Raw genomic sequence first — 15527 nt, forward strand, 5'->3', positions numbered from 1 at the left:
AGGATGATGCAAAGTTAGGTAGAGCAATAGTGAATGCTCAGGATGTCAAAATCTTGCAGGACGACTTGGATAGATTGGAGTTCTGGGCTAAGGAGAATGAATGTCAATTTAATGTGACAAAATGTAAGGTTATGTATTTTGGGGTGAAAAGATTAGCAGCAGTATACCACATTGGTGGAACTGTACTCCAGGAGATTGAGTCCAGGAACTTGGGAGTGTTGGTGGATAGGGAGATGAAGTTTAGGGGGCACATTGCAAAAGTGGCTAAATCAGCTCATCAACTCACTTGGTTGTTGAAAAATACTTTGATGAGCAGAGACAAGCAAGTTATTGTACCTCTGTACCGAGCCTTGATAAGACCTCATCTAGACTACTGTGCCCAGATATGGGCACCAGGGTTTCTTCTTGATGGGGAGGAGGTGGAGATGATCCAGAGGCGAGTGACCAAGATGATAGCAGGTCTATGGAATGAACCTTATGAGAACAAGTTGAAGATTTGTGGGGTGCAGAAATTAGTTGATAGGTGGAAAAGGGAGATATGATTGAGACATTCAAATTGCTAAAAGGTTTCTATAGGATATTTTTTTCAGAGGATTCAGAGGATATTTTTGAGATCAGGACTGGTGATGGGAGAACTGGGGGACACCTATGGAAGCTGGGCAAGAGTATGGTTAGCAATGGTGTTAGAGCTGGGTTCTTTACTTTTTGAGTGGTAAATGAGTCGAATAAGCTGCCAGAGTCTTTTGTGGGTGCAATGACTGTAAATGAGTTCAAGGCAAGGTATGATAGATACTGTGTGAATGTTGAATAGTTGTTCTTGACATGATGTTGGGCCTCGCTCGATGAGTCTAAGGACTCCTTGGAGCTGCCCGTAATAATAATAATAATAATAAATAATATACTTATACTTAAGAATAAAGAGCTAATAAGCTTCATTTCGGCAATGAAAACATTACTTAAATTAAGGGGATATTAAATCCCGCATAGTTTCAAAACCGAATAAGAAACTCAAAGATCAGAATCAGAGAGTTTCTTGCCGAATATAGTAAACTATAAATAAAGTATCGGCGACACTAGCGTTAGCCAATGCAAGTGATCCTAGTACGTAGTACAATACCAGGGCAGCTCGTTGCAAAGGTGGTAAAGTTCTAATCGCTATTCTTGGGTATTTTCCATAATGTAAAAACACATTTCCTAGGAAATGTATGCTGTTATTACATTATGGAGGGAGGTCACTACCCAGACCGGTTTCAGCCTTTTTTGAGGCTTCATCAGTGAGTAGCTAGACCTAATACCGAAGTGTATAGCGAAAAGAACTTATGTACTCTGCGAACGAGCATAGTTTGGCAATTTTCTTCTCCAACCTGAAATGGTGATTTTAAGGAGCAAAGAACCTGCATCAAATTTTATTTCAAGCACAAAAAACTGCTGCAGAAAACCACCAAATGCTTAAGGAAGTCTTTGGTGATAATGACATGATGAGCCAAAGCAAAATTATGGCTCATAGCATTATTTGTGCTATGAGCCATATGATGTACAAACCATCAAAAAAGAGACAAAACTTTGGTCAATGAATGAGTGTTCTGGATGACTGCCAAAAAGCACAACACTGGAAAACATTGCAAAAGTGCACGAGGTTATCCTTGCAGCTCATAGGCAAACTATCCACAATGTTTGTTAGTTCATAGAACTGTTCAACGTATTTTGTCTGGGGTTTTGAACATGAGGCATATTGCTGCTCATTGTTTGACAGTTTTTCTGGCTTCCAAAAACACAAAGACCCCTTCCTCCCCTAATCACCTGAATCTGTCTCCTACAACTTTTTTTCCTGTTCCCGAAGATGAAATTCTGGCTGAAAAGGTGTCATTTTGATACAATTGAAGAGATCCAGGTAGAATCACAGGAGGTGCTCAACATAGTCACATTTGAGGACTTCCAGGAATGCATGGAATCATGGAAAAATTGCTAGGATAGCTATATACATGTCCAAGGAGGACTATTTCAAAGAAGATAATGGAAACTAGGAGTTAAGGTAAATGAATTTTTTTTATGGTAAAATTCCTAAACTTCCAGGGAATTTGACCAGCATGAAGAGCATAAAATGCAGACTAGAAGAGTGACAAGCATGGTAAGGAAAGAAAAACTACAATATGAGAGAAGACTGAATTTAAGAATAATTACAAAAGGATGAACTCAGCAGACATGATGGCAAAGTGGCCATCCCTGAAGACATAGTGAAATGAGCACCAAAGCAAATGCTACAGGAAAAAAAAGCAAATGAACTAGAGGTATAAGTGGTGTTGATTAAACTAGATATTAATGACCTTATGGGACTGGATTGTGATATGCCATCCAATCCCATAAGGTAAGTAATATATTAGGGAATGTGCCAAAGAATTGACTGTGGCATTATGATGTTTGTACAAAAGTGATACTAAGACAGATGTTGGTAATAACAGATCAATCTGTATATACAGTTGGAATTAAGTATTGACAGAGACCAGTTAGGAAAAAAATACAGGCTACAGATCAGAATTGGGTTGGTTAATTCCTTATGATGTCATCATGTATTTGCAAAGGGTATTGATTTAGTAATTGACTTGCATTTGATGAAAAATGCTGGATAATGAATTATCCATTCTTTATCCAGCATTATCCAATCTTATTTGTAATTAAAATTTCACTAGATATAGGTTCCTCGAGAAACGAACATGACAGAGTTTTGACTAGACTGAACAGCCCATATACCAGGTCATCTATCCTGAGTGTCTGTTGCTTCATGCCACTGTATGTTTCCTCTACTATATGGCTCCTCTTCATATAAGCTTCCTCAGTTATGCCACATGTATAATATCACATGGCTCTTACTGCTTCAAGTCAATCCATTGTTTGCATTCTACCTTATAATTATTATCGTTGCAACTGTGGCTGTAAATAAATATTATTACTTATTTCCTTGTGTTTTTGTGTGAATTAAAGAAAGCTCTCATGGCATAAGTATCTCTTAAAGAACAATTACAAGTCTCCTTCATGGGGAAGAAATAACCAAAGCCAATAAATTTGGAAAATTATCTGTGTTACAAGGTAAGCAAGAATATCCTTTCTCAAAAAATGCCACGATCTCAAGATTATACCCAACTTTGCTGAAGGAAACCATCAGGTTTCTTGATGCACACAAAATTGAGCTGCAAAACTTGAACCAGCTATTAATATATGTCTTCTTATCTCTGATCTCTGGAATTGTATTACCTTCACTGTAGACTCTCAACTATCTGATACAGTTCTTACTGTGGCTAAACACACTCTGTGCCATTCATTTAATAAACAAAAACAACATTTAGATTGAAAATTTGATGCCTTTGTTGCTAACCAGAGTGTACTTCATACTGTTCAAAAAAACTGGGTAGTTAACATCTCAGGATGCCTTTTAACTGAAAGTGAAATCCTCATTCTTTCAAAAGAACATGATTTTGCCATAGTTCCCAAAAAAAGATACCTTACTTAGAGCTCTTTTTCAACATTGAATAGAACTTATTCATTCTCTCTAGTGAGGATGCTAATAAACTTCATTCAGAAGTTTCATCCTAATGAAATCAAAGCTTCCATGAAATTAAATCAATTCATAAGATGCAACAGTTATCTTATTATTACTAAAGCTGCCATGGAAAAAAGCTACAGTAGTTATGGATACTGCAAATTATAAAAGAAAACTCTCTCTTTTATTAAGGAATTGATCGATGTACCATGAATTGGATCACAACCCTATGAACAGACAATTCAGAAAACTAAACTCAGTAATAGAAGTTGTAAGCAAAGGTGGAGACACCATGGAAAAACTTAAAACTTATTTTACCAAAACTCCTAAGATACATAAGGAAGATACACATTCCTCTTCATCCAATTGTTGACTGTATGGATTTTCCTACTTATTACATAGCCAAATTTTTTAGAGTTGACCGCCCTCCCACAATGTCCCTGGACTCCTTGGAGGTGTCATGATGTAATATTAATAATAAGACAGAACTGATTAGAAACTGGAATTAAATCTCTAAGGTTTTTTCTTCTGCCGATCTAGTATCATGGACATTAAATTAAATATGCCAAGAAGTTATATTCTTGGTTTCACCCTTTATCGAAGCATAAGCAAAGTTTGCACTTGAAGTCACTTTGCAACTGGGCTACTTGTATATAGAGGCTAATGACTTCTCATCAACTGCCTTAGAATCCCATAATGCAATGTGCATATCCTTACGGAGATGTATAATGCTATGCATTATGGTAAGGGCCACCTACCCAGACCAGTTTCGACCTTTATTGAGGTCTCATCAGTGGGAGTCAGACCCCAGCAGTGATACAAAGGTTGAAGTAATGCAGAAGTCATATTTCCATATACAAGTAGTCAAGTAGTCACACCTGATTATTAAAATACTCTCGATTAGTGATAGATGTTGAAAGTTTTTCTACTCAGTTATATATAAATTAAAGATGAAATCTTTAATTAATAGATAGCTTACACTTGGATAAAGGATGAAATGAAGAATATAACTTCTTGGCATCTTTAATTTATGGTATAACCAAGTGAAAAAACTTGCAAGGTTTCAAATGTTCTAACATCTAAAAAACCACAAGTATCCTTTCTTATATTACCTTTAAGTCATGAACAGGTCGCTTTCCTAGCACTGTACCCTTTTTCACAGTTCCATCCTTCAAGTTTGCACCCAAATGTTGTACAACTATTGTGGCTTTCAGCTTGTGGCCACTGTTAGGAAAAAACTAATGTTATAAAATAAACAGAGCATCACACATCAGTTCAAACTATAACAGTCAAGTTATTATAAACAGTATTTTAGAAGTTATTTTAAAATATATTACTGAACTGAATATTCTTTTATATTTAAAATAATTAACTTGCAGTAAAATTAGTAGCATAGGTATTAATATTATTATTACTATTATTATTATTGCATGGGCAGCACCTTCATGGAGTCCTAAGACTTATCATGAGAAACCCAAATATCAACATAATATCATCCTACCTCTCCTTGAAACCGTTAACAGACAAAGCACTCACAACTGACTCAGGCAACCCATTCCATTCATTCACCACTCTCCAAGCAAAACATCTTCATGCCCTTCCTAATCACACCCTCACCCAACTTCCAGGGATGATCTCTTTTCCTTCTCCCTCTAGCCAAGTGCTGAAGCGCTTCTCCTGCATCAGTCCTATAAATTCCTTTAACTTAAATGTTTGTATCATATATGCCCCATTTCATCTATCAACCAACTTTTGCAATCCACAAACCCTCAATCTATATTTATCAGAAGCATTCCATAGACCACTCACCATCTTGATCACTTGCCTTTGGATCCTCTCCACCACTTCTCATCCCCAAGAAACCTACGGGACCAGACTTGAGCACAGTTATCCAGATGCAGTCATATGAAAGCTATATAAAAAGGAATGCCAACTCTCATATTACTAAAGTAGCCAGGGTAGCTCACAGGAGGGTTCAAAGTACTTGGTCGTTGAAGAACACACTAACAAGCAGAGTGTTCTTCAACAACCAAGTATACTCCTGTAGCTACCCTGGCTACTTTAGTAATATGCCCTCTAAACTTCAACTGTCTATCTACTACTACTACTTCAAAATATTTGGCTTCATCAATTTCCTGGAATACAGTTCCCTATTTGTGGTACACAGCTTGTAATCTTTGTATCCTATCTCAAAATGCATAACTTTACACTTTTCCACATTAAATTGACATCCATTATGTTTTGCCCATACTGTCATCATATTCAAATTATCCTGCAAGCTCTCCACATTACCTTGATTAACTATTATCCTACCTAACTTTGCATCATCAGCAAACAACTGGATATCTCCCTTCAAATTATTTCCTATATTATTTATGTACAAATTAAACAGCAGTGGTATAAGCACAGAGCCCTGTGACCAGTGGCGTATTCAGGTATAGGCTGTATAGGCCTGGGCCTAGAGCGGCAAATTTTGAGGGGCGGCAGAAATTTCCAGGCTCTCATTTTTTAGTTATAACATGTTCCTTATATGCCGCATCTACTCACAAGTAGAGAAATATTTTCTTTTCCTCATTGTAAGTTTAGTCTGCAAGCATATTGGCATGTAATCAGATTCTGCATAACTATGCAGACTGAGACACGTGCATGGAAAGCTACTGTATTGTTGTCGGTAACCTGACACAAAGGCACTAGGGATTAGTGAATTTGATCCCTTTCTTGCTGAGCACATTGCCAAAATCGGGGAAAAAAAAGGAAAAAGGTTCGTTTCCTATCTTTCCTTTGCCATGCATGAGGAATTCATTAAAATAACGGGTGAGAAAGTAATCAAATTTATTGTGGAAGAACTTAAAATAGCATAGTACTATTCCATAAGTGTTGACTCAACATTAGACTTGTCTCATGTTGATCAGCTGTCCTTCATTGTACGATATGTGAAAGAACATGGAACTTCTGTGGAGCGTTTCTTGCGTTTCATTCTTAACATAAGTCACAAATCTGAAGAGTGACAAGAGGCAGTATTGACTTCACTAAACGAGCTTGGAATTGATGTAGCAAATTGCAGAGGCAGGCATATGATAATGCTAGTAACATGGCAGGCAAGTACACAGGACTGCAAAGCAAGAATTCTTGAAATAAATCCATTGGCAGAATTCATACCGTGCATTGGATATTCTCTGTCTCAAATTGATACTTGTGCTGCCAAATCCTGTCCATACTCTTCTGCATTTTTTGATGTCCTTCAGAAACTATACGTATTTGTCACATCTTCAATACATCGGTGGAGTGTTCTAAGAAAGCACCTGGAAACGTTTGCAAAAGTAATCAAACATCTTTCGCCTACTAGTTGGTCAGCTTATGATGATGCCTGTCGGAGTCTTCGTGAGGGATGGACGGAAATAATTTCCACTTTGTCCGAAATTGAAAATGACACCAACCAGAGAAAGTTACATGATGTGAAGGAAGTGGGATTCTATAGCAACTTCAGTTACTGGAGGTTGGGATCATGACCTGCCTATGGGCAGGTCATGAGGGGCAGCACTTTCTGCAGTCCTAGGGGCAGTGAATACCTAAATACGCCACTGCCTGTGACACACAACTATCACCTGCCATCTCCTGGATTCGGTTCCTCTATATACTACTTTTTGATATCTGATCATCAGCCACCCTTTTATCCATATCACCAATTTCATATCCATCCTTATTTGTTGCAGTTTGCATAACACAGTTTCATGCAGTATCCTGTTAAATGCCTTTGCAATATCCATCAGCATCATTGGTAGCCATTCCCTCTATTCAACTCAGTTGTCACTCTATTAAAAAAAAGTTAGTAGATTACTAAGGCACAACCAACCCTTCCCAAAGCTGTGCTACCTCTCCTACAGTATCGTATTCCTATCCACTTATTCCTGAATTCTCTTTTTGACCAACTGGAAATGGCCACATGATGATACTGCTGGATTTTGCAAAAGCATTTGATAGGATACCACACAGAACACTGTCATGCAAACTGCAACAAATGGAGATAGATATGAAAATAGTTAATATTATTTTCTCACATATCTCCATGAGGTTTAAGACTCATTGTGGGAGACCTGCACTAGCTTTATTTGCACAACACTTATCTTATCTCTCCTTGAACTTATTCATCAATTATGCACTAACAACCATTTTTAACAATCCATTTCACCATTCAACAGTAAAAAAAAAATGATAAAAAAATTCCAGTTCTTATACTCTTGCTAGCCACACACACTTACACATTTTCCAGAGGTGATCCTTTGTTCTCTCTCTCTCTCTCTCTGTCTTCCTTCCTGCCATGTATTGAAAAAGTCTTCCATGTCAATCCTATATGCCTTTATCATAGCTAATCTTTTCCATTTATAAACTAGCCTCTGTAACCCACAGACTTTCAATCTTCAACTGTTTAGACTTACGTGCTGATTTGAACTCATTATGGGGTGTAATGGAATAAATACAGCAGATATAAATAATTAAACAACATGTTTAATTATTCCTAAATTTCATCTCAGTCACTAAGACATCATCAGGGAAACAATATTCAAACTGCAAAAACACACACAAATTTGCACAAACACTAAGTGGAAAGGATTAAACTGAAAACCTAAAGTCCTATGAGGGTGCTGTTGGCTAACCTTAGCTGTGTTGGTCTGGAGGCCTAAGAATTAAAGTGTCCCAAATTTTGGGAAGTTTAATACAGCTGTATTTATTAAGATTAGGTCATTTTTTAAAATTTTTTATTTTTTTTTATTTTAAATTCTGCTGCTGATTCTAAAAAAGTCTTCCAAATTTGTATTTTTTGTGGTGAAGGATAGTCATTTTTTTTTTCCATTTGATTCTGTGCAAGGTATCCAAAGACATGGTCAGCAAGCTCTGTCTGACCATACTTATGATGACAGATGTATCTTTTTATGTTCTTCTAGGCAGATGTTAGCAGATCTTCCAGTTTGACCATAATAAGATAAGTTGCAGGAAAAAGAAATTTTGTAAACACCTGGAACTGATAGAGAGGTAGAGGATCCTTGGGAAAGCAGATGAAGGTGGCCAACTGTGCAGAGATCGTACTTTTTTTAGAGTTCTGGCTATTTTTTTTAAGATGCCTTGGATAAAAGAAACAATGATAGCATTATTATAGTCAACATATTGAGAGGGATACGAGGAGATGGAAGGATTATCAACAAGGGTTTTGATAACACCATACTGTTATTAAATAAAGTTATTAATACTTTATTAATAAAGCCTCCAATCTCTGTTCTACCAAGGCTTACTGCTGAGTAGGGTTTCCTTCCCAGAAACTAAGGTTTTTTTATCTTGCAATATTGGCAAACTGGTTAGAAAAACAAATACAATTGACAGTCATAATGCACTATGAAGGCAGGATTAATTGCCCTATCAGAGTATTCATCAGGTTTCAAAGATGCCAAGTTACTTGGCTGTAAGAGGTCACTGAGCCTAACACACAAGAGAAAATGGGAAAATATTTTATTTAATCTATAAATCACTCATGTATATTGTTTTAGTAGAATTAATCCCACTAGATGAGAATTTCCTGAAAAAGAAAATAAATTTGGACAATATTATCATATCATTATTCATAATTTTGTTAGCAAATATATTTTCTCAGGAATCTATTAACAAATTTTAATTTAAACACTTACTTTTTGGTACATATTTCCACTGCTTTGTCAGCAATATTTTTAAGATCTACAAGTTTAGTTCCTCTCCAAGACCCGTCTGTTAAAAACACATATAATTATAAATACAGAAAGTCAATATTTAACATAATTTAAAACTGTCAAATAATATATTCTCTAACGGCATCTGAAGTCAAATAATATATTCTCTAATGGCATCTATATTTACACAAAGTTATAGCTCTTCTGTGCAGATTTGGTCACCCAGGCACTGAATATATCCTAGAAAGGATCTAGAGAAAAGTGAATAAAGTAATATTGGGTCTCAATTATATATGGAGATACTGAAGAAATAACATCTGCAGAGCATGGTAGATAGGAGGAGGAAGAGGAGTGATATGACTGTATGATTGACACACACATATTTGGTGAGGGCCTCCTCACCAAATAAAAGGACCTCCTAGATGACTCAAAGACTCATCTAGGAGGTCCTTTTATCTCACACACATCTCATCATACCGGGTCTTAAACACATTCAAACTCCTTGCAGACACCACACTCTCAGGCAAGGCATTCCAATCATTCACAACTCTGCACGAAAAAAACCTGCCTCTCACTCCCCTACTCACACCCTCTTTATACAGTTTCCAGGGATGACCTCTGGTTCTCCCCTGATCTCCCACTATTCTCTGTAGAACTTCTCCACCATTGATCCTATAACAACCCCTTACCAACTTGTAGGTCTCTATCATATCTCCCCTCTTCCTTCTCTCCACTAGACTCTGCAAATTACATCTTTTCAATCTTTCCTCATACGCGACATTCCAGAGGTCAGAAACTACCTTAGTCAGTCGCCTTTGGACCCTTTCCAACATCTCTTCATCCTTCTGAAAACCAGGTGACCAAATCTGGGCACAATAGTCCATGTGTGGCCTAATCAAAGCTTATACAATGGAACAAGAATCTCCCTACTTCTACACGTCAGTGTCCTCCTCATCATTCCCAGAAGTCTTTGTGTTGTCTTCACAATTTTGGCGATGTGCCCCCTAAATTTTAGATCCTTATCCACTATCACTCCCAGATCTCTTATTTCCTCTACTTCCAACAATATATATTCACCAAGCATAAATTCTGCATCCCATCTTTGTTTTCCAAATTTTAAAACCTTACATTTTGCAACATTGAACTCATATCCCCATTTGCTTGCCCAATCACTCAATTTATTCAAGTCTTCTTGCAAGGCCACAACATCTTCACTACTCTTTATGGTTCGTCCCAACTTTGCATCATCTGCAAACAACTGAATATCTCCATCCAAATCTTTGCCAATATTATTAACATACAAGTTAAACAGTAATGGCCCTAAAGCAGATCCCTGAGGTACATCACTAGTGAATTTCCTCTTCCTTGATATTGCTTCCTCCCATACACAACTTGCTGATACCTATCCGATAGCCAGTTGCCAATCCAATGCACTAATCTAATATCCAACCCATCCATCATTCTAGTTTGACTATCAACTTATCATGCAGTAATATATCAAAAGTCCTTTGCAAAGTCTAAGTATATTACTGTGTATCCCTCTCCTCTCCATCATCAAGGATGATGGAGAATGGATGGGTTGGATATTAGATTAGTGCATTGGATCAGCGACCGGCTATCTGATAGGTATCAGCAAGTTGTGTATGGGGAAGAGCAATATCAAGGAAGAGGAAATTCACTAGTGGTGTACCTCAGGGATCTGCTTTAGGGCCATTACTGTTTAACTTGTATGTTAATGATATTGGCAAAGATTTGGATGGAGATATTCAGTTGTTTGCAGATGATACAAAGTTGGGATGAACTATGAAGAGTAGAGAAGATCAAGGATGATGGAGAGGAGAGACTGACTGTAAGTGAGCAAGAGGTATATGGGGGAGTTGAGCAAATTTGATGTTAATAAGGCTGTGTGACTTGATAATATATCATCAAGTATTCAGAAGGAATGTGCCAGGGGAGTTGACATCTGCCTTGACATATTTTTTTAATATGAGTCTTGCACTAGGTCAAGTTCCAAAAGAGCAGAAGGAGGGCAAGACTGTGCTGCTTCATAGGTGATAGAACTCAAGCATCAAATTATAGGCCTATCTGTGTGTCTGGTGTTGTTAAGTTGTTGGAGAAGTTGGTGAGAACTAGGATCCAGAATTGCGTTGACAACAATGGTATTATCTTTGATGGACAGCATGGATTTGGTAAAGGGAGGTCATGTTTTAGTAATCTACTTACTTATTACAGTAAGGTGATGGCTTCCTTAAACATGACCTCCCTTTAACAAATCCATGCTAAAGGGAGGTCAACTCTGACCTCCCTTTAGCATGGATTTCAGGCAACATGGGTGTCAGGCATGCAAATGTAGGGAATGAAAGAATGAGTAGAAGCATATGGAGATGGAAGAGCAATGGAAAGTGGTGACAATGTTTGGAATGAAAAGGTAAATTCTATTACTGTTATTATATTTTGTATAACCTATAAATTAATAGCAAATGAGCAAGGGAGATCTGAAGAGTAAAACAAAGGAGGTAGGAAAGCCAGAGAGAGATGGGAGGGGGAGGATTGAAGTGCAAAATGTAACGTTCTTTCAACTGCGCACTTCTGTAGTGCAACTGGAAGAACAACGGCATGTTGTGCCCTTCAATTGGAAGGCCTAAGTTTGATTCTCATCATGACAGGAGAAATCTTTATATAGGTTTTTTCAATTGCAGGCGAGTTAGCCAATCTCATATGGAGATAGCAGAGTTTTCCCCTTCCCATAAACTTCGGTTTTTCATCTCTCATACATACAAATTGGCCTTGAGAACACATACAATTTACAGACAAAAAATACTGTTGAAAAAAACAAAAGAAAGCTAAACAGTGTATAAAACTAGCTAAAGAAAAGTCATGGGAGGACTTTGGCAAGAATATAGAAAATAAATATCAAGAAGGCGGCAAAATATTCTGGAGGTTGTTGAAGAAGCTTAGGAATGGACGAAAGAGTGCTGTAAAAGGAGTTAGAGATGATAAAGGTGACATGAAAACAGGAGAAAAAGATATCCTTGAAGTATGGAGTAATTACTTTGAAAAACTGCTAAATGAAACAAGCAGTGATGACAGCACAGTGATAAAAAACACTGACCAGGCATGCAGTCAGGAATACATATCCATACTTGAAGTAGAAAAAGCCATCAAAGGCTTGAAATGTGGAAAGGCAGCAGGAGTAGATGATATTCGACCAGAAATGCTGAAGTATGGTGGTATAAAAGTCTTAAGTGGCTGCACTGCATAGTTCAGAATGCCTGAACAGAGGGACGAATTCCCAATGATTGGAGTAGAGCTCTCATAGTACCCATATATAAAAAGGGAAATAAAACTGAATGTGAGAATTACAGAGATATTTCCCTGCTGAGTGTTCCTGGTTAGATATATGCAAGTATACTTGAGAAACGGTTGAGAAGATTTGTGGAAGAAAAGCTTGGTGAAGAACAAGCTGGGTTCAGGCCAAATAGAGGCTGTCAGGATCAGATCTCAATTTACGACAAATAGTCGAGAAAGCATGGGAATATAACAAAGATCTGTATTTAAGTTTTGTCGATTTGGAAAAGGCATATGACAAGGTGCCAAGAGAGAGAAGCTATTCAATATGCTGCAGTTATATGGTGTCAATGGGGCATTATATCAAGCAATACTTAGTCTTTATTTGAGTTGTAAGTCAGCAGTTAGAATTGAAGGAAGTACAGGAAGATGGTTTAATGTTAAATCTGGTGTGAGACAAGGATGTACATTATCCCCTCTGTTATTCATTATCTATATGGATCACATTATGAAGGAAAGTGGTATTAAACCTGATATCAAAATTGGAGATGTTAATGTCAGCTCTTTGCTTTATGCGGATGATGTTATACTTCTAAATAAATCCGCTACAAGTCTGCAAGATTCTCTGACTAAATTCATTTGCTGTTGTAATAGATATGGTATGAAGGTCAGCAATAAAAAGACAAAGACAATGAAAATAGGCAGAATCTTTGAAAATGTCAACTGTGTTGTGAACGGAGAACCTGTGGAACAAGTAAAACATTTCAGCTACTTAGGCACAATTTTTACTGAAGATGGTAAATTAAATATAGAAATAGACAACAGAATCAGCAAAGCTGGTATGGTGGGAAGTCAATTGAATAAATTCATATGGAATAAGAGAGAAATTAGTCGGAACACTAAATTAGCTGTATACAAGACAGTGTTCAAACCAGTTTTAACTTATGGATCTGAGAGCTGGGTCAGAAGTAAAACACTTGACCAAACACTAGAGACCGCAGATATGAGAGTCCTGAGAAAGAGTAGAGGCGTGAACAGATGGCATCAATGGCAATATCATATTAAAAATGAGGATATTAGGAAAGAACTTGACATTGTCAGCATCCAGGAATGCATTAGCAGAGCTAATCTCAGGTGGTATGGTCACTTAAATAGAATGGGAGAGGAAAGATTAGCAAAACATGTGTTCTCTGCCAGGTTGGCAGGAAAACGACCCAGAGGAAGACCAAGATATAGATGGATTGATACGGTACAAAGTGCCTTAGACGATAGAAATATAAGATCTGATAATGTTGGAGTCTTGACAAGTAACAGACTGATTTGGAGGAAAATTGTAGATAGGAAGTTAGTAATGATGTAATTTTTTCATGTAGTACTGTCATATCCTGTACACCCCTTGAGGGTACATGGCAGGAATTTGATGATGATGATGATGATGAAAATACTGTTGTCGGTGGTGGTGGTGGGCAGTAAATGGTGTTGATATAGATGATGGAGATGGATGGAAGTGAGGGAGATGGAGAGTTGTAAAGCAGGTGTCCTCTCTCAATGAGTCTTTGGACTCCTTGAAGGTGTCATCACGAAATAATAGAAGTCTTGTAATGCAATTTGCAATTAATAACCTTTATTATGTCACAAATGCCATTAAAAACTCATAAGTGTTATGATTATGGAGGTTAGTGAAATACTGTGCAAGGTGGAGAGGTAAAGAAAATTTTATATAGTAATTGAATGATTTGGAATGTGCAAGATAGGTGTATATACATGGAGTGTTTTCAAGTGCTACTCTGGCTATGAAGAGGTATAGATGTTGGCAAAATGATAGTATGACTGATACAAATGATCAGAGAGGCTGAAAAATCAATAGGTAAAAGGTAGGCCACACATACTGTCACAACAGAAGAGCAGAAGTGGCAAGATTTTGAGTGTACTGCCAAGGTGTCTTTAGCTGAAACTATTAAATTTCTTGGTCTGCAGTATTAAGAAATAAATGATAGCCAGAATGCCAGCCTAGTTGGCTGAGTGGATAGCTTACTCATTCTCCAACTAAGTTGTGGGTTCAAATCCCACCTTGGACACTTTGACAATCTTTCTTTCTCATCTAGCATCTATCCTACAGTATGGAACTAAGCTTATATCCAACTCATCCTATAACCAGTTTATCATCCCATTTCTCTTAAAAATAATGGCAAAGTCATCATCAGCTAACTTCATCACTGGGAGGCTTGCCATTTAATCTGTTCCCACCAATATGGATTGTGCCATTCCCAATCAACAACAGATCTCTTTGCTAACATCACCCACATTTTTGATATATGCTGAAATGTTTGGAGAAACTCCTGTGGGTTCTTTGTCCACCTTTGCTACGAGTTGCCCCAGTCCTGAAAATACTTCGGGTGCAAACTTTGCTTACACTTGGATAAAGGATTAAACTAAATATATAATTTTAAGATGTACTTGACAACTTTAGAAATACACTGCCAGTTTCCTATCTGGTTATTTGCTATGTCATCACAGATGGCTTTCTTGCTACAGATTTACCCACCAGTGCTGGAGTACCTCAGGATTTTGTACTATTACTAACAGCACTCTTTCTCCTATTCAAGAATGATTTTTCACTAATGTATTTCTTTCACAAATCTTATCTGTAGTTCTGCTGATAGCGATACATTCCATTTCTCTTTTCATTTGACAAGTTTTATTGCTTAAATATCTCAAACTACAAGATCCTCCACAACCAATGCTTTAAAATGCTGATCTTCTGATTTTATCTGTTTCACTCTCTTATGTCTCTTCTGTAGGTATTTTCATGGAAACTATTCTGCTGAACTAACTATCACCACTCCACTCTCCCTTAAACCTGTTAATACAAGAATGACTGCTGGTAAGCATCTGTCCAACTCCAGATTCAATAAACCAATTTCTCATTCTCCTCTTTCATTCTATCTAGCCCTGTTCTCTAGAACATTCTTCCTAGCACTATTTTTCCAAACAACCATAACCTCCAG

General features: G+C 37.3%; 1 protein-coding gene across 1 annotated transcript in view; it reads right to left on the bottom strand.

The window, feature by feature from the left end:
- Positions 1-15527, bottom strand: part of LOC150107505 (acetyl-coenzyme A synthetase, cytoplasmic-like) — a 319474-nt gene that overhangs the window by 196129 nt on the left and 107818 nt on the right. The window contains exons 5-6 of the mRNA XM_090391354.1: positions 9214-9289; positions 4648-4759 (exon numbers count right to left, since the gene is read on the bottom strand). Coding sequence (XP_090247480.1) covers positions 4648-4759; positions 9214-9289 — 188 coding nt within the window. The remainder of the gene's footprint in view (positions 1-4647; positions 4760-9213; positions 9290-15527) is intronic.

Source organism: Typopeltis vanoorti, chromosome 4 (genome assembly GCF_054136105.1).
Source record: "Typopeltis vanoorti isolate ZY-2024b chromosome 4, IOZ_Tvanoo_1.0, whole genome shotgun sequence".
Classification (NCBI taxonomy): Eukaryota; Metazoa; Arthropoda; class Arachnida; order Uropygi; family Thelyphonidae; genus Typopeltis; species Typopeltis vanoorti.